The sequence below is a fragment of the Corvus cornix genome, chromosome 8 (assembly GCF_000738735.6).
Source record: "Corvus cornix cornix isolate S_Up_H32 chromosome 8, ASM73873v5, whole genome shotgun sequence".
NCBI lineage: Eukaryota > Metazoa > Chordata > Aves > Passeriformes > Corvidae > Corvus > Corvus cornix.
This window is the reverse complement of record NC_046338.1, coordinates 27,397,984-27,422,351: the sequence shown is the minus strand read 5'-3', so window position 1 is coordinate 27,422,351 and position 24,368 is coordinate 27,397,984. Positions and strand designations below refer to the sequence as shown.

The 24,368-nt window shown below is 45.0% G+C and overlaps 1 protein-coding gene across 1 annotated transcript in view; it reads left to right on the top strand.

Annotated features, from left to right (window-relative positions):
* The first annotated feature begins 16,424 nt into the window (after positions 1 to 16,424).
* NIBAN1 (niban apoptosis regulator 1) overlaps positions 16,425 to 24,368 on the top strand; it is a 57,409-nt gene continuing 49,465 nt past the window's right edge. Inside the window, exon 1 of the mRNA XM_039555667.1 lies at positions 16,425 to 16,518. Coding sequence (XP_039411601.1) covers positions 16,464 to 16,518 — 55 coding nt within the window. The 5' untranslated portion in view covers positions 16,425 to 16,463. The remainder of the gene's footprint in view (positions 16,519 to 24,368) is intronic.

Sequence of the window (24,368 nt, the reverse complement as noted above, 5' to 3'; positions counted from 1 at the left end):
CCATTACTTGAACTTCAGCAGTGACCTCAAGAAATGATGGAAAATAGGTGTTTGCCAGCTGGGTCCTCATTCCAAACCCACATGTGACTCACCAAAGCAGCTGTGCCCATTTCTTCATAACACAGCTCTGTTCTCTAAATGGTGGGAGTTCCCTAACTCTGCTGCTTCAGCCTGGACAGCCCTTGGGTTCTATAGATCTGAGCTCTGATTTATTTGGGAGTGCTGGAGCATATTGCATACCCATTTCAGCCCAGCATATTAAGCAGAATTTTGCAGTTGGAATTTCTTTCCAAGATCACAGTTGCCAGCCTTATGAATTTGGGATCTGCAAATCTGGTAGGTGCTGGGGGCAGGCATTATATTAGGGTAGAGGTCTAAAAAAACACGTTATTTCTCTTTTTGGGTTCTATTTCTTCTTTGATTATTTTCAGGCCAAGGGATGGAAAAGTGAGATTGTGGCTCTCTGTTGTTATTTGCTTCTAAAGTCTGTGGTTCTGCACTTTGGCAAATTGCTGCCTTCCAAACAGCAGCAAGAACACAATTTGAAGAAATACAGCCTACACCTATTCTCTGCAGCCTCACACATCTGCTTCAGATTTGCAGCAGGAGAAGAAATGGGATGTGTAATGCAGGTTTATGGACACAGCAGATGTCCATAGTCCATACAGCAACACATGCACGCACACACACACTGAATGCAGAAGACCTTTTGGGATTCACTGAAATGAGGCACAGGGCTAGTGAGAAGTACAGAACCACTTGTAATAATAGTTTCTACAGCACTTGTAAAGAACCTGGATTTGTGAAGTCCTGATTCTCCACAGGGTCTGTAACGAGGAGAGCTGTGTTGCTGAGTGTCTCTGTACAGTAAGACAAGAATAGCAGTCCAGCCCTTATTCCTGCACTGTTCTTTGTTCCTCAGAAGAAATCTGTCAGAATATGGATTTAGGAGTTAATGGCCTGGAAGCAAAATCCCACAGTACTGAGTGTCTATGTTAAAAGTTGTTAAGAATTTACTGCTATCTTTAAAACAATCAGTGGAAAGACTAGAACCTATTTCAGGCAAAGAGGAAAAGATGGAACAAGCCAATCTTTCCAGACAAAGAAAATGATGAGTATTAATGTACAATCATTTTAGATTTCTGGCAGGACCTCTCTCCCCACAATATTTGTCTTGTAAAGTTAAAAATGGCAGCATTAATACATTCTGCTTCCATGACCCCCTGCATGGTAGCTGATTGGAAAGATCAATAATGTGCCTCAGGTTGTGAGTCATTAGGAGTTTATTTTTTAGTGTTGATTATTACAGTGTATGTGCGCAAGTGTGATCAAAGCAGATTATTTACAATACACAGCAGTGTGGTCTGTCGGGACAGCACATTTCCAAAGCCGTGGAAAGTGGTTTCAGAGAGAGCTGACAGATTACTACAATGTTTATCATTGTTACAGCCTCAGTGGGAGTCTGGTTTAATCTAATTAACATAACAGTGGGAGCACAATGACAATAAAAATTAGAAGCGCTGAAGAACTCTATTATGTGGCTGGTGTGACTGGGAATGACAGACATTGCAATGAATGCACAACAGGAGGATGCTCAAAGGTGACTACTGCTCAAAGAAGCCTTTTTTTGTACTCATGACATTAAGCTGAGATTTTTTTCACACTGTCTGCTCTGAGCACCCACTTCAGGTGTTCTGCATTGCCTTCTCTGTTCTTAGATGCCTCTGAACTGACTAAGCTGGCAACATAGCTCTGGTCAGAGAATCCCAGACTGGTTTGGATTGGAAGGGACCTTAAAGTTAACCCAATCCCACCCCCTGCCATGGGCAGGGACACCTTCTACTATCCCAGGTTTCTCCAAGCCCCATCCAACCTGGCCTTGGACACTTCCAGGGATCCAGGGGCAGCCACAGCTTCTCTGGGCACCCTGTGCCAGGGCCTCAGCACCCCCATTGTAAAACTTTCTTAAATTCAATCTAAATGTCTTAGTTTTTCCAGGTGCCACAAAAATCAGGTTTTTTGGTGATAATTTAGCAACAATAGAAAACAGTACCTTGAAAAAACAAGTTAAAACAAGCCTACTTCAAACCTCAGAAGCAATTTAAATAGTACTGTTTGAAAGGCGTTCCAGGCATCTCTACCCATAAGGTAAGGGGCAGTGGGATGAAACCGTCAATAGATACCATGGTTTGACTACCATAAGAAAGCAGGCGGTTTTGGGAGCTTTGTTCCATACTTCTGTGTTCTTTAGAGAACTACCTGTTGTGTTCCAGGAACAGGTATGCTGAAGTAAATCTCACAGGAGGCAGTTTCAATTCATGAGACCTTGTGGGTTCCTTTTCCCACTGCTTTCAGTGGTTGATTTTGCAGAAGTCTGGTGGGTTGGCGTGCATGGGGAGGGGGGACCTAAATCCACAGCACAAGTGGAGGAACAACTTTCACAAACTTCCAGGCCTGGCATGTATCCTGGTCCTGAACACCTCCAGCAGGAACAGAGAAAAAAAATCATCTGTATCTAAACAAGTCAGGGATTCAGAGTTGTTGGACAATGAAACTGTAGAGTACACACCCGATTCCACAAAGCAACCAAACCCAAATTTTTAATGTCCTTTCTTGTGAAATAAATGACAGTAGTATAGTGTAGCCATTGATCAGAGAAGACTCAAACAGGCCACCCTGCAGAAGGACTTGTCAAAGGCACCTACAGACCATGAATAGCCACTATCTCTGAAATTTTACAGAAAACAGGCATCTACTCCTCATTCCCAACCTACAATAAAAAGTCTTCTAAAACATATGCATCAAATACCATAAACGTTGCAGCAGAGCATTGGCCAAAAGTCAAAGCACTCTCTGGTGTTCTCTAGGACATAATTTCCCTTAGTTTCTGGCAGTTTTTTGATGATAAACTAGGAAAATATGATAAAGAGAAGTCTTGGAACACAGAGTGGGGATGAGAAAGCTGTCTGAACAACTTGACAGAGTGTAAAAAATACAAGAAGGAAGGAAGCAGGAGAGAAAGTGGTTTGGTAATCAGCCCATGAGAGGAGGATGTAGAAGTGTGGTGATTCAGTGTTAGCCCCTCCTTGTTTCCTCTTGTACAAATTCTTAAATTTCTCAGGGTTTGTGCCCCATTCTTTGCCTTTTTTAGGAGTTGGAACCTAGATTTTTTTCTCCAGATGAAAAGGTGGGTTATTCTCTGTCACAATAGGGCAAGAGGACTCATACCTGGAGCAGATTTCCAGAGCTGCTGGTGGTGATTGTGATAATCTTGGCTGGATGAGCTGAGCTGCTGCTGTCAGGAGGCATCCCACCTCTCTGAACTCCCTTCTGGCCAAAACACTCAGATTTCGAACTGAGACACCAAATCTCCTGCTTCTTCTTGTCTCTCCAGAGTGCAGGGACAGTCACTGACATAGTTATTGCTGCCTCACTACAGGGAGCAGCAAGAAGGCTGGAAGGGGCATGATGGGGCATCGTGGTTTGACACCGGTCAAACACCAGGCACCCACGAAAGTCACTCACTCACCCTCCCCTGCCACAGTTGGGCAGAGGAGAGAAAAGAATAATGAAGGGTTCATGAGTTGAGATAAGGACCGGGAGAAAACACTCCAAGGGCAAAATAGGCTCAACTTAAAGGTACAAAGTGAACTTACTACTAACAGAGTCAGAAGAGGATAATGAGAATTAAAACAAGCCCTTAAAAGACCTTTTTCCCCTAGCCTTCCCTCCTTCCCAGCGACAGCGCAGGGGAAAGGGCGTGGGGGTTTGCTCAGTTTGCCACACGAGGTTTTCTTCCACTGCTCACGGAGAGGAGCCCTTCCCCTGCTGCCCCGTGGGGTCCCTGCCACGGGAGACAGTTCTCCGTGACCCTTCTCCAGCGTGGGTCCACTCTGACGAGCAGCGGTCCTGCCAAACCTGCTGCAGCGTGAGTCCTCCCACGGGCACACAGTCCCCCCAAAACTGCTGCGGCGTGGGTCACTCTTCCACGGGGTGCACTCCTCCAAGGCCAGGCTGCTCCAGCCTGGGAGCGGGGCACCCTCTCTCCATCGGGTCTCCCACTGGAGCACAGCCTCCTCCAGGCATCCACCTGCTCGGCATGGACACCTCCCCCGTGGGCTGTGGTGGATTTCTGCATCCCCCGTGGATCCCCATGGGCTGTGGGTGGATCTCTGCATCCCCCGTGGATCCCCAGGGGCTGTGGGTGGATCTCTGCATCCCCCGTGGATTCCCATCGGCTGCAGTGGCACAGCTGCTTCACCACGATCTTCACCAAAGCCTGCAGAGGAATCTCGGCTCCGGTGCCTGGAGCACCTCGTGTCCCTCCTTCTCCACTGACTCCGGTGCCTCCGTGTTGTTCCCCTCAGGTGTTCTCACCTCCTCCTCTTCTCTGGCCAGGAAAAAAATGTCTGTGCACACTTTGTTTTGATTTCCTTCTTCAATCTGTTATCACAGATAACCAGCCTCTGTAATTGGCCCAGCCTTGGCCAGCAGCTTGTCCATCTTCAGAGCCATCAGGGATTGGCTCTGTCGTGTGAGGGATTGGTTACGTGAAAAGGGACATATAGATTCGGGATATACAGATTCTTTGCAGCTTACTGATTTGAGAAGCTGGCTACGTGAGAATGGGCACATAGACCCTTGCAGCTAGCTGAGCAAGGTCTCATAAGACAATGCACCACACATCCTGTGTAACAACTGAAGTTACAGAATATTACATGTATCTTGCTCAATAACTGAACCACCATTGAGTCTTACTGCTGAACTATGGGTTTATTTGCAGAGCCAGCAAGGTTAGGTTTTGGCAGTATAACAATAGACATCTGTGGTTAGAAGGCCAGGGAAAAAAGCAGAACTGCTGACCACAAAAGGGGGTCTAAGGAGAGGTTTAGGATCAGCTTAGTGGACGTGAACCACTTAGAATGCACCGTTACGAATATGCATAAAGCCTATTATTGTTAATATATAAGGAGTTCTGGTACAATCAATAAATCGGATTCCTGCTGATCACTCATATTGAGCGTCTGGGTTTCCCCTCTATCGCGACACTGTCGGACATGGGGAAAGTTTCCAGCAGCTTCTCACAGCAGCCACCTCTGTGGCCCCCCAGGTGCCAAAAACCAGGCCCTGCAAAACCAACACATGGGGCCATGGAGATGAGTAGAGTGGACCTCTCCTATGAGGAAAGGCTGGGAGAGCTGGGGATGTTCACCTGGAGAAGAGGCTCCGGGGAGACCTCAGAGTCCCTTCCAGTGCCTAAAGGGGCTCCAGGAGAGCTGGAGAGGGACTGTAGACAAAGGCCTGGAGGGACAGGACAAAGGGGATGGCTTTAAGGTGAAGAAGGGCAGGGTTAGATGGAATATTGGGAAGAAATTTTTCCCTGTGAGGGTGGTGAGAAGCTGTGGCTGCCCCATCCTTGGATGTGTTCAAGGATTGGAGCAACCTGACTCTAGTGGAAGGTGTCCCTGCCCATGGCAGAGGGTGGAACGAGATGATCTTTAAGGTCCCCCCCAACCTAAACCAGACTGGGATTCTATGATTTTAAGTTGAGGATACTTGGAATGATTTTGCTTTGTAAAGAAAACGAATTGCCTGATAACTCTTCATTAGCAAGCTACGATTGCCTGGCAGCTTTCTGTAGTGTAGTGAGTGGCCACAATTTGGGTATCTGAAAAACAGGGAGGTGTGCGGGGTCAGGAGAGACTTTTGTATGGAATGATTTTACCGGAGGAGGAGGAAGAGGAGGAGGGATTCTCTGTCACCGGAACAGCTACCGAGGTGAACGTGCAGGAGAGGGCGCCCGACAGCAAGGAGTGTGAAAACATCTCATTAAAACAGGGCGAGAACAGCTGGTTTTTTGGTTGAAGTTATATTTTGCATAACCTCAGAGACTTAGAGTGGCCAACTGAGCTTCCATGGTTTTGGTAGCTAGTGCATTCAACATGAGTGAAAATCTGATTGCTGTCACTCATGTCAGCAACTCCAGCCTTCAATCAGCGAGGAGTATAATCTTTACCAGTCCTCTCTAATTAGATGTGTGAGAGCAAACTGGATAGGAAGTGTACAGCTTCCCTTTATTTCTCTTGTGTCACACCACTACCTCAATCCCAGCCATGGATACCAGCCTCCACAGTGAACTAGTTCCTTGTTAAACTAGAAAATCCCCTTACAATGCCTCCACATTGCTACAGTTAGTGTTGGCTGCCTGTGCTCCCAGAATGCGGAATGAGGTTACAACTTGGGCTGTGTTTATTTTCAGGGCTATAGCCATGCAAGGCTTTTGCAGACAGCAGAAACATTCAGGAGCCAGGACACTGGAGCACTGTCAGGATCTACTGACTCTTTTTCCATGGCAAATCCAGCATTTAGGGGAACTGCACTGAGTGGCAGCTACTTCTACCCATCCTGTCTTCAAACAGAGTGTTCTTCCTAAGCACCTTCCCGCTTGGTGGGCTGCCCTTCACCTGCTGGTGCAGGTGCTCACTTGAGGCCAAGCTGCCACTGGGCTCCCTTTAAACTGAAGATTCAAACTCGAATCCCATTTCCTTGCTGTGAGAGCTTACTGGCAAGAAGAGCCCTGTGCACCGCCCCTCTTGGTGTCTTTCCTGCACCGCTGCCTCACCCAGAGGTGCAGTTACAGCCCTGCCAAGTTGCTTCTCCTCACTCTCCTTTGCAGACACATCTAATACAGACACAGCTGTGGTTTGGGCAGCTCACTCTAGTGACAGCTGTCATCAGTGGTGACCACACTTGGGGCTGATGCTTCATGGGCTCCACCTGGAGCACTGCATCCTGCTCTGGGACCACAGCACAAGGAAGACGTGAGCCTCTTGGAGCCAGAGGAAACCATGGAGATGCTCCCAGGGCTGGAGCCCCTCTGCTCTGGAGCCAGGCTGGGAGAGCTGGGGGTGTTCACCTGGAGAAGAGAAGGCTCCAGGGAGACTTCAGAGCCCCTTCCAGGGCCTAAAGGGGCTCCAAGAGAGCTGGAGAGGGACTTGGGACAAGGGCTTGGAGGGATAGGACACAGGGAGTGGCTTCCCATTGTCAGAGGGCAGGGATGGATGGGATATTGGGGGGAAATTCTCTCCATCCCTGGAAGTGTTCAAGGCCAGGTTGGATGGGGCTTGGAGCAACCTGGGCTAGTGGAAGGTGTCCCTGCCCATGGAAGGGGGTGAAACTGGATGGGCTTTAAGGTCCCTCCCTGTCCAAACCATCCCATGATTCTGTGATTCCACATGAACTTTGGTTTATTGTTCCTTCTTTTCAGAGGATTTTTGCTTTGCACAAGGCAAAACTCTGGAAAGGCTCAAGCTATCACTAAGCCCCCCACAAGCTTTTTTGTGGTGTATTGTTCTTGTCCATGGACTAACAATGCAGCCAGTGCCTTTGGATGGGGGCCAGCAGCCAAGTGGAGACCAGCGATAAAGGCAAGGAAGGAGGAGCAAGGGAGAGTTTGACCTCACAACTTTTGTTTAAATTGCTGATTTTTTTTAGTATTTCCTCTTGTTATTCTTTAAGTATTTGGGGAAAGAGAAGGGAACCAAAGCCAGACCATTATGTATGCTTAGTCCATAATCTAAACATTTTTATAATCTCTTTTTTTCCTTTATTTTATTGGTTGTTTAAGTAGCTACAGAAATCTACCAGAGAAATGGAGACTAAAATTTTGCAAGATTTTAATTCTGGGCAGTGTGCCAAGTAAAAGGTAATTGTTGGCAGAACTCCGAGGTTTGGTTTGCATACTGCTTTCAGTCCACAGCAGGGATCCTTACAGCTCAATTATTCTACACAGACAAAATGCTCAAAAAGCTTCATTTTAAAATGGGCTGAGTTGGCTGTTAGAGAACATTAACACCCCCGATTTCAGCCTCCTGCCCACCTCTGTGTTCCTGGGCTCTCTGGTCTTTGACAGAGTACTGCAAGACCCCCCAGTTCTATCCAGCAGTGGATAGAATTATCCATCCAGAAATACGTGGCAAAAGCCAGCCTTAAGGTAGTTCAACTGCTAAACATCCAGCGTGCCATCAGAAATGAAACAAGGCCACTGCTGCTTCTTCTGTTGGTTATTTAGACAGGCAAGAGCTAATTTGTGCATCTGAACACATCAAGGGAAAACACATTAAGGCTAATACAAACAACTTGCCCCAAGGAGAAATTCTGTCTGGGTTTAAGTGGAAGAAAATCACTGTGAGAGCAATTAAACATTGCACTAGGTTGCCAGGGAAGTGGTAAAATTTCCCTCACTGGAAATATTCAAGGTTCGGCTTGACAGAGCTCTGGACAGCCTAATTCAAGGGTCCTGCTTCCAGCAGAAGTTTGGAGCAGATGGGCTCCAGAAGTCCCTTCCAAACCGGATTTTTCTGTGATCTATGATAATACTTTTAATCATCATGTTTCAAAGCTGGGATAATAGAAGAATGTTGTAATTTTCTCTCATGTCAGGAAAATGAGGATTCCAGTGCCTACGGAAATACTAATTTTATTATGAAATAGAAAAGGAAGGAAAAGCAATAGTTGCATTTCACTTACAAACATTAGTGCAACTGACTGTGGTCAAAACCAATCTGGTAAAGTTGAACTGCATAGGTAACCAGGAGTATATAGGTTTCTTCTAAAGATCATCAAAAAGAGTAATAAAATAATCCCTTTTGATCTGCAGAGGGCTGTTTTAATGCAGTAAATATGCTAGTGTGTTCAATACTGCACAGCAAAACAGCTGGGCCTGCGATGATGGATGTGTCTGAAAGCAAGCAAGTTTTTAAATAAGTATTATGCTTTCCTGTAACAGCCAAATAAACACTGGCATTTAAATGGCTTTGAAAAAACTCCCAGAATTACTAGTGATTTCACAGAGTTTATCAATTCTAAGTAGATCACTACTACATAATGAAGGCCACTGCTGTTTCTTCTGTTGGTTATTTAGAGAGGCAAGAGAGAACCCAAGGCAGGTACTGTGCTAAAAAAGCAGATTAATTGTTACCCACATTAGCGACTAGAGAAGCAACACAGTGAGTGTAAGAAAATCAGTAATACACCAGTTAATTACATCTGCACTCCTAAAGGATACTGAAAAACCTTGTGTCCAGGTTTTATCACCCAAATAAGTCATGGTAATAATTAATTGGAAAGATTTTTGCTGGCTGCTCCACCATGAGGATGTGCTGGTGCTGCTGAGGAGGTGATGTCCTCCTTCTGTCCAGGTACTCTTTGGGTGAGTGCAGATGAGCTGGAGAGGAGCAGGAGGCTGACAGGATCCCAGGGGTCAGGGGTGCCTCACCCACTGACGGGATTAGTGTGGGATTGCTGTGAGGCTGCTCACTGAGTGGCTTTCCCAGACCAGGAGCCAGGCTTGGGTGGATGGACTTGTGCTCTCAGCATCTATACTCAGTGAACAGAAAAACTTGTAAACACGTTGTGATCCATCTACTGTAAGTTCAAAGCCTCGGAGGGATAAGGTTTTTATAAAATTATCTGGAAGGAAAATGAAGCAGACAAGACAATCACTTCAGAGAGGGAAAAATACATCAAAAATCCCAACTATTCCGTTTTCCTTTGTGTGTCTCCTTTTGAACTCCTGCAGTTCCTTCACTGTGAAGGATGGTTTAGCAAATCCCACTTCATTTGCTACATATGCATTCCTGGACAGGCTCCCGAGGAGAAGCTTGTCCATGGAAAATGGAGACTTGGAACAGGAAAGCTGTGTTTAAACCCCATGCTTGGTCCTAACGAATACACTTGGAATAAAAAGCAACCAAAACCATCTGTGGCCAGAAGAAGCAAAGCCAGATGTCATGGGGATTTAGCCCTCTCCTTCATTAATCATGTCTGCAGGATCGTTCAGCTTCTGCAGCCTATGCCTGCTGGACTCTTGAGGGGTCGTTAATAATACAGGAACAGCAGCTCACTTGGGAAGAAAGTTTTGGTCACATCTTCAATAATGAAATGGAAGTAGAATTTCTTACTCCTCTAAGCAGAGTCACTATGATTTCCTTAGTTAAGATGGGAAAATGACAGGTTTAATTTCTGGATTTGGTGTCTTGCCTCACAAAACTCTGTTCAGATGCAGTGAGATACCTCAGCCTTCCCCTCTTACCAGGCTGCCTCCTACAAATCCCACCCTATAAACTTGTTTCTACCACTTAGGAAGGTTTTGGTCTTCCCAGGCAGGTGTGGCTGCCCATTTGAAGCAGTAAAGAACTCACTGGATCGCCAACAGATGGATTTTTGTTCTGGATTTTTGTTCTGGATTTTCTGCTGAGATCAGCAGATTGGGCCATGCCTTCCCGTTTGCTGTTCTGTAGCCGTGGGAGCACCGGGCAGTGGGAAGGGCACTCAGCTGTGGTTTATTCACTGGTTTCTGTGCACCACCTCTATTTTCACGTGAGGGAACAAACCCCTGAGTCTTGTTTGACAATGAAGGAACTTCAGCAATGAATTTGTGAGGGCCTGTGTATTAGCTGTTTTGACATGAATGTCCTAACTAATTAAAATACAGCCTCTAACGGCAGCTGAGCAGGAATGATCACCTCATTTGTCATTTAACAGATTTCATAACTAGTTACTAAGCAGAGAAGGAAATGGTGTTTGAATTTACGAAATATGTTTTGTGTATTTAAAAAACAGGAAAGTTCAACACATGTATTTTATTTTAATTTATATCTACACAAAACCATGTAATTTCTTGGCCACTGGGGCAGGCAAATGGAGTGTGCAACAGCTGGAGGTGATTCTCAGCTCTAGGATTCCTTACTTTATAGGAACTAAAACCCAGAACCACGTCTTCAAGACTGAGTTTTGCATCCCTGTTCAGAGTATTTATTCCTGTCCCAGATGCCCTCAGTCCCGTGGCATGTCCTCACAATCCATTTCACTCCCTTACCGATTCCCAGTGGTGCTGGGTTTGCTGCACCTCCTTACTTTCCTGTTCTTCTAGATCCAGCATTGCCCCTCCAGCCTTCCAGAAGGAGACTCCCACTTCAAAGAGCCACAAGGCTCACATCAAAAGACAAGATTAAACAGTGTTCCCATCAGGATCCTGACATGGCAGTGACAGGGCCAGCAGCACTCCCACAGGAAAACTGGGGAGGGGAGGAGACAAGGCCAGGGGAACTTTTCACCACAGGGCTTGAAGAGAAATTACTTCACATTAAGGTAAGGCAGAGCCTCTTGTTCTTGTGGGGTTACTGATTTCGGAGGATTTTTTCACTTAAGTACTCCAGGTGTGCGGTGCTTTCCCTTCTCCACAGCTGCTGCCTGGTGCTGTACTTGGGGGAATCTGTTTATTTGCAGTAAATCAATGTTAGAATCTGTTTTAAAAAGCAGTCTTGACATGCAAGTTGGTAATATGTCCTAAGTACTAACAGGTTGTGTATTTGGTTGCAAAGAGTATCACTTGCTCAGAATAGATTTGCAAGTGTTTGGTTGTACTCCATGAGAACTGGGAACCCAAGAGCCACTGAAGGGCCCTTGTGGATAGAAACAAAAAGAACAGAGCTCTCTCGAGTGAGTACCATGAACACTGTGCTGGCCCCTCAGTTTTGAGAAGAAATTCTAGGGAAGCAGCATTCTTTTGTTGTGCATACCTGGTGTCTTAAAGGCCCAGCTGCTCAAATCCTCCCACTCCAGAATCTCAGGTGTCAGAAGAGGGAGAAGCTTCTCATCCTCATTACTGGGAAGCTTTAATCACCCCACCCCACTCTTGGACACCGAAGAAAAGAGCGTTTTTTAACCCCAAGTTTTCTACCTTTCCACTCAAAAGTATTTATTTTTTGAGGCCCAAGATGTGTGTTGTTTGGATGTTGAGGATGGCAATTCTCGATTTGTAGCAATGCTGATGTCTAGCTGAGCCCTGCTATGGGCTAGGGCTATGCTTGTGTATATGTATTTACTAAATGCAAGTAGAGAAGTACTGAACTCTGCCATGTCACCAAGAATGCATTATCAGAACATTCTATTGCAGGAGTTTCAAAACCCTCTCAGATTATGTATCACATTCAATTCTGTGGGCAAAAATGAAATTTCTAAACAATTTGCAACTAAGCAGGGTAGAATGATGAACATCATCTACAATTTGGTTTTTTATGAGCATTGGTTTTCAATGAGTATTCCAATGAATGTTGTTGACATGTTGAATGTGAGCAACATAATAAAACATAATTGGGAAGAAAATAAGGAGTGAGAGAGGCAACCAGCAAAGCCTCATTCTGCATTGAATTGTGCACTCAGCAGTCTGATTATATTTTGATCCACATAACCTTTGAAAGGTAGAACTAGAGATAAAATGATATATTTTACCACCATCTGCTATTGAAATATTCCTTTGCGTTGCTTTTTCTACTTCCTGAGTTATTCAGACTGCCATCCACACTTTTCAGTTACAAAAATAAGGCGTTTTATCTGATTTCTTCATTTGAATAATGACCATAAACACCATTTTTACCTCTTTCCTGGAACATTCAGTTCATATATGAAGTGGCACTTCATATACTGTCTCCACACCATGCTTTTTCATTTTATCTTGGTATAAGAAAGATACTTTTCATAGCAGGAACAGCCATCCATTGGCAGAACCTCCTCAGGGGTGTGGCAGAGTGTCCCTTGCTGAAGTTCTCAAGGTGCAATGGCACAGGGTGTTAGATAATCTCTACAGACTCCCTTTCCCAGGAGAGGCTGGATCTTTTGAGGTCCCTTCCAACCTGGGCTGTTCCGTGATTCTGGGATTAGGAGCCTGTCAAAATCCACTCTTCTGTTGTGGGTTTTCAGTGCTCCATCCTGGTTGGTCTCAGGGCAGTAGCTAAAGCATAACCAACTCTTAACTTTTTTTTTTAAGGCTATTTTATCAAAATGTTATTTTGGTCCTCCAGCCAGAACATCTGTGATTCTCTTAGAGTATCTTCTGCAGCTAGATTTTAAGACCTCCTAACATTTTGAAAATAACTCATAAGAATAACATTTTTGTTTTACTTACATGGAAAGGATTCAGAATACACTTCAACCAACAGTCTGTCCTGAGAAAAGGGCTGTTTTTATTTTATCACACATCTCTCGGGACTACTGTCTGCAACCTGATTTTGACTTTCAGACAATAATGATTAAGAGCTTCCTCTAGCAATAGGTAATTATTATTTATTCATTACAGTTTCATGACATTTGCATCTGGCTGTGTAAACAGCACCTTGTTATCCTGCCTACAAAGTCAGTGGTCTTAAAATGACTCCTTTCCCTTGGAGAAATCCTATATATTAGTTTTGGATAATGAATCATCTCTCCCAATGGAATTCACACACTTTTCACTTCAATGCTTCTGTTTGATAACAAACCATGTCGCTGAGGCAACCAAGAGGGCTGTGGGGGAGCACACACAGGGTGAACCTGCGCTCCCTCTGGAGCAAAAGGCACAGCCAAGTGCCCTCGTGCAGCGTGTCTAAGAAACTGTTTCCTTGGCACGTCCCCTTTACAATCACACAAGGAGAAGCAGCCAGCAAGGTGGCCAAGATTTTATCAGTCCCTCTGATGATACCTCTGCAGTTTGTCAGCTCTGTGGTTGTGTTAAGGACTGTGTGTTTGACTAACAGGCACTGTAAGTTCATTCCATGGTGTGCCCATGGCACTGGGAATGGATCTTGTCATGTCTGGGGCACATCAGCGTTCCACCAGACCGGGAGATCAAATAGATGAGATTGTGGAGACAGCCTCCTTCTCCCTCCCTGCCTCCCTCTCTCCCTTCCTTCCCTCCCTCCCTCCCAAAGCAGAATACAGCAGTGACAGAGCACTGCACTTTTTGGGTACCAGAGCTCCCAGTACTTCCACTGGCCACTTCGTGAGTCCAGAGCATGAAGAAGCCTGGACTGTGGTGATGTAAGAAACCACCTCTCTCTCCATGTCACTCTTACACAATTGAAGTCACGGTGGCAGCAGAGGTAGATCTTCATCCCTTTGTTTGGAAAGAAGGGCTTCTCCTGATCCTCTTCACTCAGGAATTCACTTTCATTTTGCCCTTTAGGATATAATACAACCTTTAGGATGTAGTACAAAACAGGTGTTTAGAGAAGGAATTTTGGGGTGTGTAAAGATAAACACAACCCTCAAAGATCAGGATTTATAGGAGAAAAAGTGGGAAAATTCTTGTTTTGGCTCTGGTGGTATTCTTGTTTTGATTGTATTACTTTATCATTGATACCTGCAGCGCAGGTGTCATATCAGCTTAAACTTTAATATGGCAAATTCCTTATCTTAAAGAGGATGGGTTTGGTTTTAAGCAGTACAGAAAGAAGATCATTTATCTCTGTTCCTGATTTGGCTCACATTTCTTATGGTGTCTTTTTAAGATGCTAAAGACACAAGCTTTGCCATCAAAACACAGCATTTCCCTATCTTAAAAAGGAAATCACAGTCTTTAATTAGCAAGTGTTTCTGAAATGCCTGGGGATCTTCAGGATCAGGCAGTACCAAAGTATAGAATGCTATAACTAAATAAACTCCTCAGTTCTCATTTTGTTTTTATCCTAGCTGTACTTAGATAGGGAGGTTTCCCATTCAGTGCACATTCTGACATTTGTCCTGGGGTATGAAGCTTCTGGGATTTGGCATATTTTCATCTGCTAAATGATGGGACAGAACTGCAATCCACTTCATGGCCCATGAATTCCCCATGGTTTATCTCTCCAGACTCCTGGAGCTGACTTGCCCATTACACGTGACTGTACGTTATGCAAAGCTCCTCAGCTACATTTGATAACAGATACGCTATGCTGAGCAGAGCCCAAATTCTCCTCTGAGTTAACGACTTCAAAACGCACACGAGTAACCAGTATTTCCTCACTGGTGTCTGCTCACACAGCTCACAGAGGTGCAGTGAGCAAACCAGAGCAGCCACCTCATTGAGTGCTCTCAGTCAGAGCCTGACAACCAAATATATCCAAAACAGAGCCTGGTTCACATTTGACGTCTAGAAGTGCTGTTGATTTAATGTTTAGGTCAACTGAAGTCTCTATAGACTTGTGAGATGCTGGCTCAGTGATGCTCTGGGCGAGCCTGATCTCCTCGAGGTAGTGAAGCAATTACTCCACCATACTTGGATACAACCAGTGTGTGTCCAGAGAACATGAATTTTGGAAGGAAAGAGGTTGTTTAGCACAATACTGAACTCAATGTCACACATCATCTGCAATATTTCAAATCTGATCAAGTTCAGTGTTGGTTTAAAAAGATTCAACCCCAGAATGTTTCATCGTTCCGTGATCAGCTGAGTGGCATAGCATTAAACCTACTAACCCCACAGCCCACATCAGCAAAACTGAACTATGTGAAAGCAATTTCACAGTGAGTGGCAGATGTGTACAAGCTGAATGAAAAGTATTTAAGGGTAAAATATGTAACTTCCAGTCACTGTGAACCTCCAGCGTGTCAGCAAAATCCATATTCATTGCAACTCATCAGCTCCATACAAAACATATGAGGCACAATAAGGGATGGCACCCTGCCCATGGACAGTCAGCTGGATTAATGTTATAAAAAGAGCAAAAAAGAAGGAAATAACTTAGAAAGTCACATCTGGGTATGATGTGAAATTATTATTCAGGTGTAGGAGAATTCAGGTATGTGTTCCATACTGCCTTACATTGCTATGCTGAGGATCTGCAGATTGGTGCTCTGGCCTGTTTTAGGAAGTTGTTTCAATCACTGGACAATATTTACTGAAGGGATGTGTATTTTAGTGCCTGCTCATGTAGGTTTATTTTTCATCCTGGAATCAAACATGCAATAGCAATATGCTATATTCCTGGGAAGAGTGGGACAATACGGCCCTGAAGACTGAGCCATAAATCACAGAATCACAGAAGGATGGAATGGGTTGGGTTGGAAGGGACCTTGAAATCATCTCATTCCACCCCCTGCCATGGGCAGGGACGCCTTCCACTAGCCCAAGTTGCTCCAAGCCCCATCCAGCCTGGCCTTCAACACTTCCAGGGATGAGGCAACCACAGCTCCTATGGTCATCCTGTGCCAGGGCCTTTAATCACAGAATCATAGAATCATCAAGGTTGGAAAAGACCTCTAAAATCATCGAGTTCAAATGTCACCCCAGCACTGCCACTGTCACTCCTAAGCCACTGCACACATCACCCAGCGCCAGACTCAGCTGCCTTCTGGACACCTCCAGGAGAAGTATTTTGGTCCTGTTTAACTGTGCTTTTACTTTGCCACGGTCTTTAACTCTGGAGGTTGTAACCGTGTCTCCAAGGGGATGTGGATTTTGCGCTGACGAGTGACAGTGAGGCAGAGCAGAGCGGGGCACAGAGAGCACCGGGCACAGGCGTGCCGGGGGCCGGAGCCGCCGCGGGGCGCGGGGCAGCCGCGGGTCCCTCCCGGGAGGGGCGGGGCAGGGCCAGGGCCGGGGGCGGTGCCTGCGGAGGAAGCGGCGGGAGCGGCTCGGGCTCGGCGGGACCGCAGCTCACGGAGCCATGGGTGCCTCTGCCTCCGCGCCGCTGGATGACGGAAAGTGCGCCTACATCCGAGGTACGGGGCTAGGGGACCGGCGCAGCGCTGCGCTCCGGGAGCCCCGGGGCTCGGGAAAGCCGCCGGCAGCGCTGCGGGAGCCCCGCGGGTTGCCAGCCGGCGGGACAGCGCGGGTTGGGCTGACTCTCAGCGTCCGATGTAGTTTGGAGCACTTTCTTAAGGGTGATGCTTTAGAAGTTCCCGCTGAGGGAGTGATAAGTAGACGGTGAAACGTGAGAGAGCGTGGAGCGCTGCGGCTGAGTCTGTGTGACAAATCCCGGTTCTCCAGACCCGGCAGCTTCCGAGGCACCGGGCTTTGCCAGTGTGAATCCAACCGGCACCATATGGGCTGATGCTTTACCAAGCCCCTTGGAGGCAGTGGCAGCACTGCTAGGTGCGTACTGAGGTAAACCAGTCTGACTGTGTAAGGACAGCTCTTTATCCCATTGAAATGTTAGGAGAGAGAGCAAACAACAACAAAAAAGGCTTTAAGTTATGTATATTGCTATTAAACTATGAAGGAAAAGAGTGTAATTCTGGCATTTAGGGAGTCTTTTTGTTACTTGAGCAATTCTGTATGAAACACAGCTTACTCTTACCTGTGCTGCTTATCTCTCAGGCAGCAGGTAAAGTATTTGCAAAGTAAATTTTAAGGCTGGAGATTTATAAGTGGGATAAAAGTTTGCATGAGAAAAGGAAGCCCAGTTCTAGCACTTGATGTATGATGCGTGTGGAGCCTGCGAGAGCCCTCTCTGTTGTGGGCTGGGAGATCAAACTCTGTGCTCAGGATTCGGGCCGGAGGGGGACTCCTGGGTGGTGCCCACAGCCCAGCTGGTCCTTGGATTTCTTTGCTTTGGGATTTTTTTGTGGTGCAGAGGGAGTGCAAACACTGAGCCGTTCCTCTATTAGGACTCTTGAAATCACAGTGGGTCTTTCAAGAGATTCCTGTGTTGGGAAGGATGGCCAGTTATTAAATGGCTGTTACCCAAAAAGCAGTCAGCAGAGCTACTGACCTCACACACTGAGATTTTTCGACAGTGTCCTATCAGTATTGTCCTTTTTTCCTACCCCATTGAGGGTGGTTTCAAGTCCCATCAGAGACATGAACATGCAGTCCCCATGGATTTCTATTTTTCTTTACATTCATCCCCATGGTGCAGCCAAAGTTGCATTTCCACAGTTCAGCATTTCAAGTTTCTGGTCCCTGAGTTGTGAGCACCTGAAAAGGTTGATGTCTATTTACTGAAAAAAAGGAAAAAAAAAAAAAAAATTAGGAAATTCAGGGACCTTATTAGTTATGGGGAAATCATGCAGGTCTTTGCCTTGGACATCATCTAGAAGTAGAACTGGGAGCTAATGCGGAAAGGTTGGGAAATCCCTGTGTGTAGGGCTGGATGTGTGTGTCTGAGACTTGCCTGCTGCTCACAGAGAGGGTGCCTTGGTCATGCTGAGAGCTTTGCAGCACTCCAGACACAGCCCTTGTTTGCCCATCATGTCTTTGCACAGGCAAGAGCCAGAGGGAAATCACTGTGGAAGAAGGAATTAAAATCCTGTGCTCATCCCCTGGCTCACGTCTGCTGTTCGTGCTGTGAGGATCCCCCACTCTAAGCTCCTGCTTGGAAAAATAATTAATGAGGCACTTCATGCCGTGGCTGCCTGTGAATTAGCACTTCCGAGGAGGAAAAAGAATTGTGAAGAGCATCTTAAATGGAAACAGTGTGATCCAGCCAACTCACCAAACCTAGTGCTGATGTTAGGCTGGAGTCTGTGAGATTCAGGCCTTGCCTCTCTGTCTTACACACCTGGGTGTGTCTATTTGCAGAGGAGCTCTGTGATGAGCTCCCCTCATTCCAAGAGGGACCATGTGGAAGCACTGAGTCTGTAGCTTGAATAAGCAGTACGTTTTTTAGTTGGCTTTGTGAAGCTTAGTTGAGTTTTTCTGGTGGGATGGCAGCTTTTGGGGTTCTTTTTCTCCACAGATGATGCAGGGGTGTCCTCAGTAAGAAGGAAGGGGAAAGGCTTGCTTTTTGTCAGCAGGATTGTCAGTCCATAGTGCTGGAATGGGACAGCACTGGTGAGGGAGGGAGGTGGGGAGACAGCAAGCCCAAGGAGCCAGCAACACTGTCCAAACTTTGTGCATTTTGGGTTGCTCACTCATATTGGTCCAAATACCAGTAGCCTCAAGACAGGAAATCCTGAGTATTACTTCAGGTGAGAGCTTGGTGTAGTTCATAGTTGTTTTCATGATGGTGTAATTTAATTTCTCGTTGCTGTAATGATAATTTAATTTGTCTGAAATTAAATGGGTGGTAAAGCCTTGTAGTTCACTTAGACAACATTTAAGCTAAAGCACAATGTAATGAATGGAAATGAGGGGCTGAGCATTAAAGGCGGTGGATGTCCTGTGCAGGGCAGGAGTTGGACTTGATGATTCTTGTGGGTCTGTTCCAACTCTGGATATTCCACAATTCCATGTTACAGCTTCTACATCAACACAGGTACAGTTCTACAGGTTTTCTGACTTCCAAAAGTCTGTCTGCTCATGTTGTTTGTGGGATGAGAGAACCAAACGAGGACAAGAATTATGTGAGATGTAAAATTATGTTGAAAATATGCAAACCCAGTCAAACAGGTGCCTCTATAACCCCTCAAGAACCTGCCCTCAGCACAGGCACCGCTGGGTAGAGCCTGGGAGCTGCTTTGCTGTCTGCGGTTCCCTGTGGGTGAATTGGGGTGAGCCTTGTCAGACCAGCTGGAGAAATGAATCCCAGAGAAAACCAGGAAGGCATCCCACGCGGTGTCTCAGTTACTGAATGCCAAGCCTGGGATTTCCACCTAAAACTGCTTCCAGCTCCCATGCTCTTAGGGAGGATGTGGTAGGACTGAACCAGCCAACTTGCAAAGCTGTGTGTGGTTGTACACAGGGCAATACTTGGGCAATATCATGACCTGAAAGTCAGCAAATGTAATTATTGACCTGGTAGTGTGCATCCTGTGCAGCAAACAATGCCTAAGAAGAGAATAGATGATGCCAATGTGTGATTTCTGGGTGGTCTTCCCAGGGAAATCGAGGTTGTGTTTGAAACTGCAAGGGCAGGGATCTTCATTGTGAAGTTTGAATCAACTCCCTAAACACTTAGTTGGGGATGAAAATGCTTTGCAAAACAATTTCTACACTCAGAAAATCTATGTATGTATTTATATCTCATGAAGTTACATTTTGCAAGCCATCGCAACATCTTTTGTCTTTGTCAAGTAGAAATTAATGAAAATTGGTCGTTGTTGGGGGATGAAATTGTGAATAACACGTCAAGACTTGATATTCCTTACTCCTACCTGAAGGAGATGAATGTCATAGTGAAATAATGGAAAAATGAGTTAGCAGGGACTCCTGTGAGCAGTGGGGACAGTTTGTGTCTCTGGGAGAAGGTGTGGGGAGGATATTTAGGGGGAAGTGGGAGAAAGCCAGGCCACAGGCACTGCAGCACTGCTAGTCTGGAAACGATAGCAGTTTCAAAGGTGTCTTCTGTGCTGTGCAGCACAAGCCTGTTTTTCTAACCAGACCTATGGAAAAATAAATTTTTCCACCTATTTAAGATCCATAAGATATTTTAAATACACACACATTGTAAGGAGTAAAATGATTTAAAGCCCTCTGAAAAGAAAATTTTATAGTAATTCCTCTAGGTTTTGGACTGGGGCCTTGAAAAAGATGACTTGTGGCAGAGATAATCCTGCTTTGTGGGGTTTTGGTGGGACTACACGGGGATTATTCAGGATGTGAGTGAAACGGATTTTAAAACATGGCAGTAATAATTAAGAGACTGGGAGTTGGTCATGTGAAAAGAGTTTATTAAAAAGATTTGTGCTCTCAGTTTGATGAGGCATGGGCTAAACTTATGATGGGAGTTGTTTGTTGGGTGAATTGTTTAATGATGCTTAAGGAGTGCTACACCCAAGAGGGAGCGGTCCAGGGCGGTGGTGGGGAGTTACAGGCTCGGGGTGCAATCGTGAAATTCAGGAATCAGCTGAATTTAGCTGAATTGCTAAAGCAACTTAGTGGTATGTCCTGTGAGATTGTGCTGGAGGTGTCATCATTACTGATGGCAAAGTGTTGCTTAGTGTCTCTACTAGCAGACAGGAAACAATCAAGGATGAGGATCTCACAGCGGGCAAAGATGGAAATGCCCTTAAAGTCTCGATGATTTTCCATTTCTGCAATCTCAGCAGCAGAAGCAGTAGAGGACCAAGCTCTTCTCTTGTCTTGTGTTGGGATTAATTTTTTTTTAATTTGTAGAAGTGGAAAAATTTCAAGCAGCCAACACCAGTAATTTCAACAGGTGTGTCTCCAAAACAGTTCAGCGTATGAAAAATTGAACTTCTCTGAAGGTTGTTTTTTCTTAAAGGTGCTTGGTGTGCTTAACCATATCCTGGCTACCCATTTCTGTAAACAGACATCTGTCCAGAGGATGAGCCTTTGTAGTTATTTGCTTTGGATTTATTTGTTTAAATGCAGTTTCTTCCTTCCCTTCTTTTCCATCTATTTCCTCCCCCAGGCAGGTGGGACCTGAGCCCCAGCTCAGGGCACAGTGGCAGTGCTGTCACCCTGCGGCACCTGGGATGCACCCTGTGGATTTCCTCATTGTTTAGGAAGTTTTTCCAGGCAGACCTTCTGCACGTTGTTCTTTTGAGGTGACAGTGAAAGCTGTTAATAAATGTCTGTAAGAAACTTCTTTCTAGCCATTTGTTCTACTTAGGAATTTCATTGTGGTGTTAATTAAGTCAGGATTTTGCACAACGATCACACGCTGTAGGTGTGTTCCTACAAGATGCAGCATACTTGAAAAAGCAGAGAGACTCCTATTCTGTCCCATTTTAGAGGCTGAAGAGGAGCCTTGTTTACCCTTTACTTGAAAGACAAGATAGGAAATGGGTCATTAGCTTTCCAGGAAGCCAGCTGAATAAATTCCAGCAGTGGTATGGAGATGAGTCCTACCGACTGGAGGGACAGAACCCAAGCGCCTGATACAACTCTGGAGTGAAAGTCTCAGCCAGTGTACACAAAGGTGGGAGCAGGAGAGCTGGAGGATGGAAGAATTACTTGGAATTAATTGTGGAAAAGCTGGCCTTTTTTTGGACAGGGACTCAGACTGGATGTTGGATTTTCTGCTTTAAACTGTCACTTATCCTTCTGGTTTTAATTTGGTGTGTGACTGCAAGTACAGCAGGGCTCTGTACAAGTCTGGCTGCACTCCCTGCCTTTGCTCCCAGCCTGTTCCAAGCTGGGTTGTGCCGTGTTCCAGAAGTTCTCTCTTCCATTTTCTGCAGGTGAGCATGGTTGTGGCATCATACAGAGCCAGGAGTGTCCCATCCCTGGAAGTGTCCAAGGCCAGGTTGGACAGGGTGTGGAGCAACTTCCTGGCCTAGTGGAAGGTGTCCCTGCCACTGGCAGGGGGTGGAATGAGATGGGCTTTAAGGTCATCCCAACCAAATTCTATGAGTGTGGGGTCTCTCTGGACTTAACTGCATCTAGTTTGTAGCTCTTAGAGGCTGCTTTTCCTTTTCATCTGGTGAGGTTTATGGTAAAAGCTGATTGGATTTACCTGCAACTCCCAAAATCTAAGGAAGAGGCAGAATGTTTTCATTCACAAGCACGTATTAAATTCCGAATTCATGGTAGTGCCATCTAGTCCAATCCAAATACAGATAAATACCCACGGAAGGAAGAAGTGAAGTAAAGTGCACAGGAAATTCAGATTTCAATAGGCATGTAAAATTCTATTATATGCAACTTGCAAAGTTTCCAAGTTCTTGAAGATTGTAAGAAGTGAGATTTTTCAAGGAAAATCCTTTTGGCTTTACTTGTTTTCTGAGAAGTTTTAGTGCTCAGAGAGATTGTTGCTTTTGGAGCCAGTGGCAGATTTTCATCCCATAGTTTTGATAAATGGTGCCTGCCTGTGCTGGAAAGGAGAGGCAGCTTCTCTTTGGGTTTTATGGCCTTTAATTCAAGGGGCCAAGTGCTGTTTCTTATGTTTCAACTGAATGCAAGCAAAAGACATCCAGGGATGTGATTGATGGGAAAGGTATTTGCCACCCACGTGAACAGAATTTACTGTTCTTGGTGACTTTCAGATTCAGCTTTGGGAGACTAAAGCAGGATATACCTTCTCTGTTCAATTTCCATTGCTCAAATAGTCCATTATTAACTTCTCTCAAAAACTCCATGAGCAATTTTGGGAGTTTCCAGTCATGTTATCTTGCAACAGGCATGGTTAAGATTTCCCTAATCAAAGCAGGAGGTGAAATTTTTCAGTTTTCATTCATTAGTTTGTCAGTAGAAGGATTGTCTGTGATCACACCCCATTTACCTTCTGTAAATGGCTTGAGATTTTCCTAAACCCAGAAATCCCAGTTCCCCATTTTGTGTCCCAGAGCTGTGATAGGCTCCATGCCTGTTCAGCAGGATCATCTCAAGCCTTTACACCACAGCAACCTACATACAAGAACTACCCTTAAAGATGATGTGCTGCATCACTGGGCCTGAAAAATGAAAGGTGGCTTTTTTCTGGTCTTTTTTTGGGTAATGTGAGGGAAGGGAAACCACAGCGTTGTAGGGGAAGACACGTGGCATTTTTTATGCTTTTCTTGTCACTTGTAGAAGAAACTACATACAATGTTGAATCAGGCACAGGGATCAATGGAAAGAATATTTCAATAGAAGAAGTGAGAAACAGGCTCATCCTTGCCCCAGTATCTGTAATTGAGAGACACACTGTAAGTGTGCTGTGCCTTTGTATTTAATGTTTCCCAAAATCTTGAAGACTGGAAGTTCTTAAATTAGTGCAGCTTGGCCACAAATTGTAAGACAGTCTTTGCATCTGATAGACATTTTATTGGTATCAAAGGGAGAAAAGCCAGCTCTGAGATAATGAAAGCAGCTTTGTTGCTGGTGCCTTTGGGCAGTGGCAGCTGCAGAGCCAGTGTCTAGGTGGGGAAGAATGATATTCATAAGGAATGTGCTTTTAAAGTACAGCTTTTTCCTTTGTATGGAATACCCATGCTGTTCTCTTCACACTTAGAGAACAATTAAAAGTGGTTTCAAGTTTTTGAACATACTTGCAAGCATTTTACTTGCTCTTGCAGTTAAAGGACAGTGATGAAACAAGGCAAACTCTTACATCAAAGCAAGATTAAAGCTTGAGCAAATAGCTCAAACTTCTGTGAAGAAAGGATTCACCTGCCTGGGTCTCCTAAAATCTTTATCCTGTGTCTTTCTAGTAGTCTTACGTATATTAAAAAAAGTTTGCTGCTGATTCTACACTGAAGCTTATCTTGGTATGTATAAACTAAGATTTTAGTGACTTCGTTTCTCTAGGTATTTAATTAAGTGCTAAATCTTGAATTCATAAGCCTTTCATTTTCATGCTTCTGTGATATTTGTTCATAGGTCCGGCCAAGTAGTTGCTCTTACACTTTGGGTAGTACAGAAGCTTTACGCCAAAATATTTAGGTCATTGTAGTACTACCAAAGTTGTTACTTAGTTATTGCATCTTTTTTTATTGCATGTTTTTTAAAGCTAGGGACTTGTCTTAGCTACAGTGCAGGAAGCAGAAAACAAAAGTGAGGCTGACTCTTGGGCTCTTCTGAATACATGAGTAAGAGGTTAAAAGCAGTATAGTTTTCAAAAGTATGTAGATAATTTTTGTATGGTTGATACTCTTTTAGGAAACTAAGTGAGATCAGGAGTAGTTATTTTCTAACTAAATTTTCTAAGCTGAAACTAGTGATTCAAATGACCTTTTGGGTGCTGTTTGTGATGAGATGGGTCCTAAGCCTGTAGTTGTGCCATGCCCTGCACCCCATGGCTCCC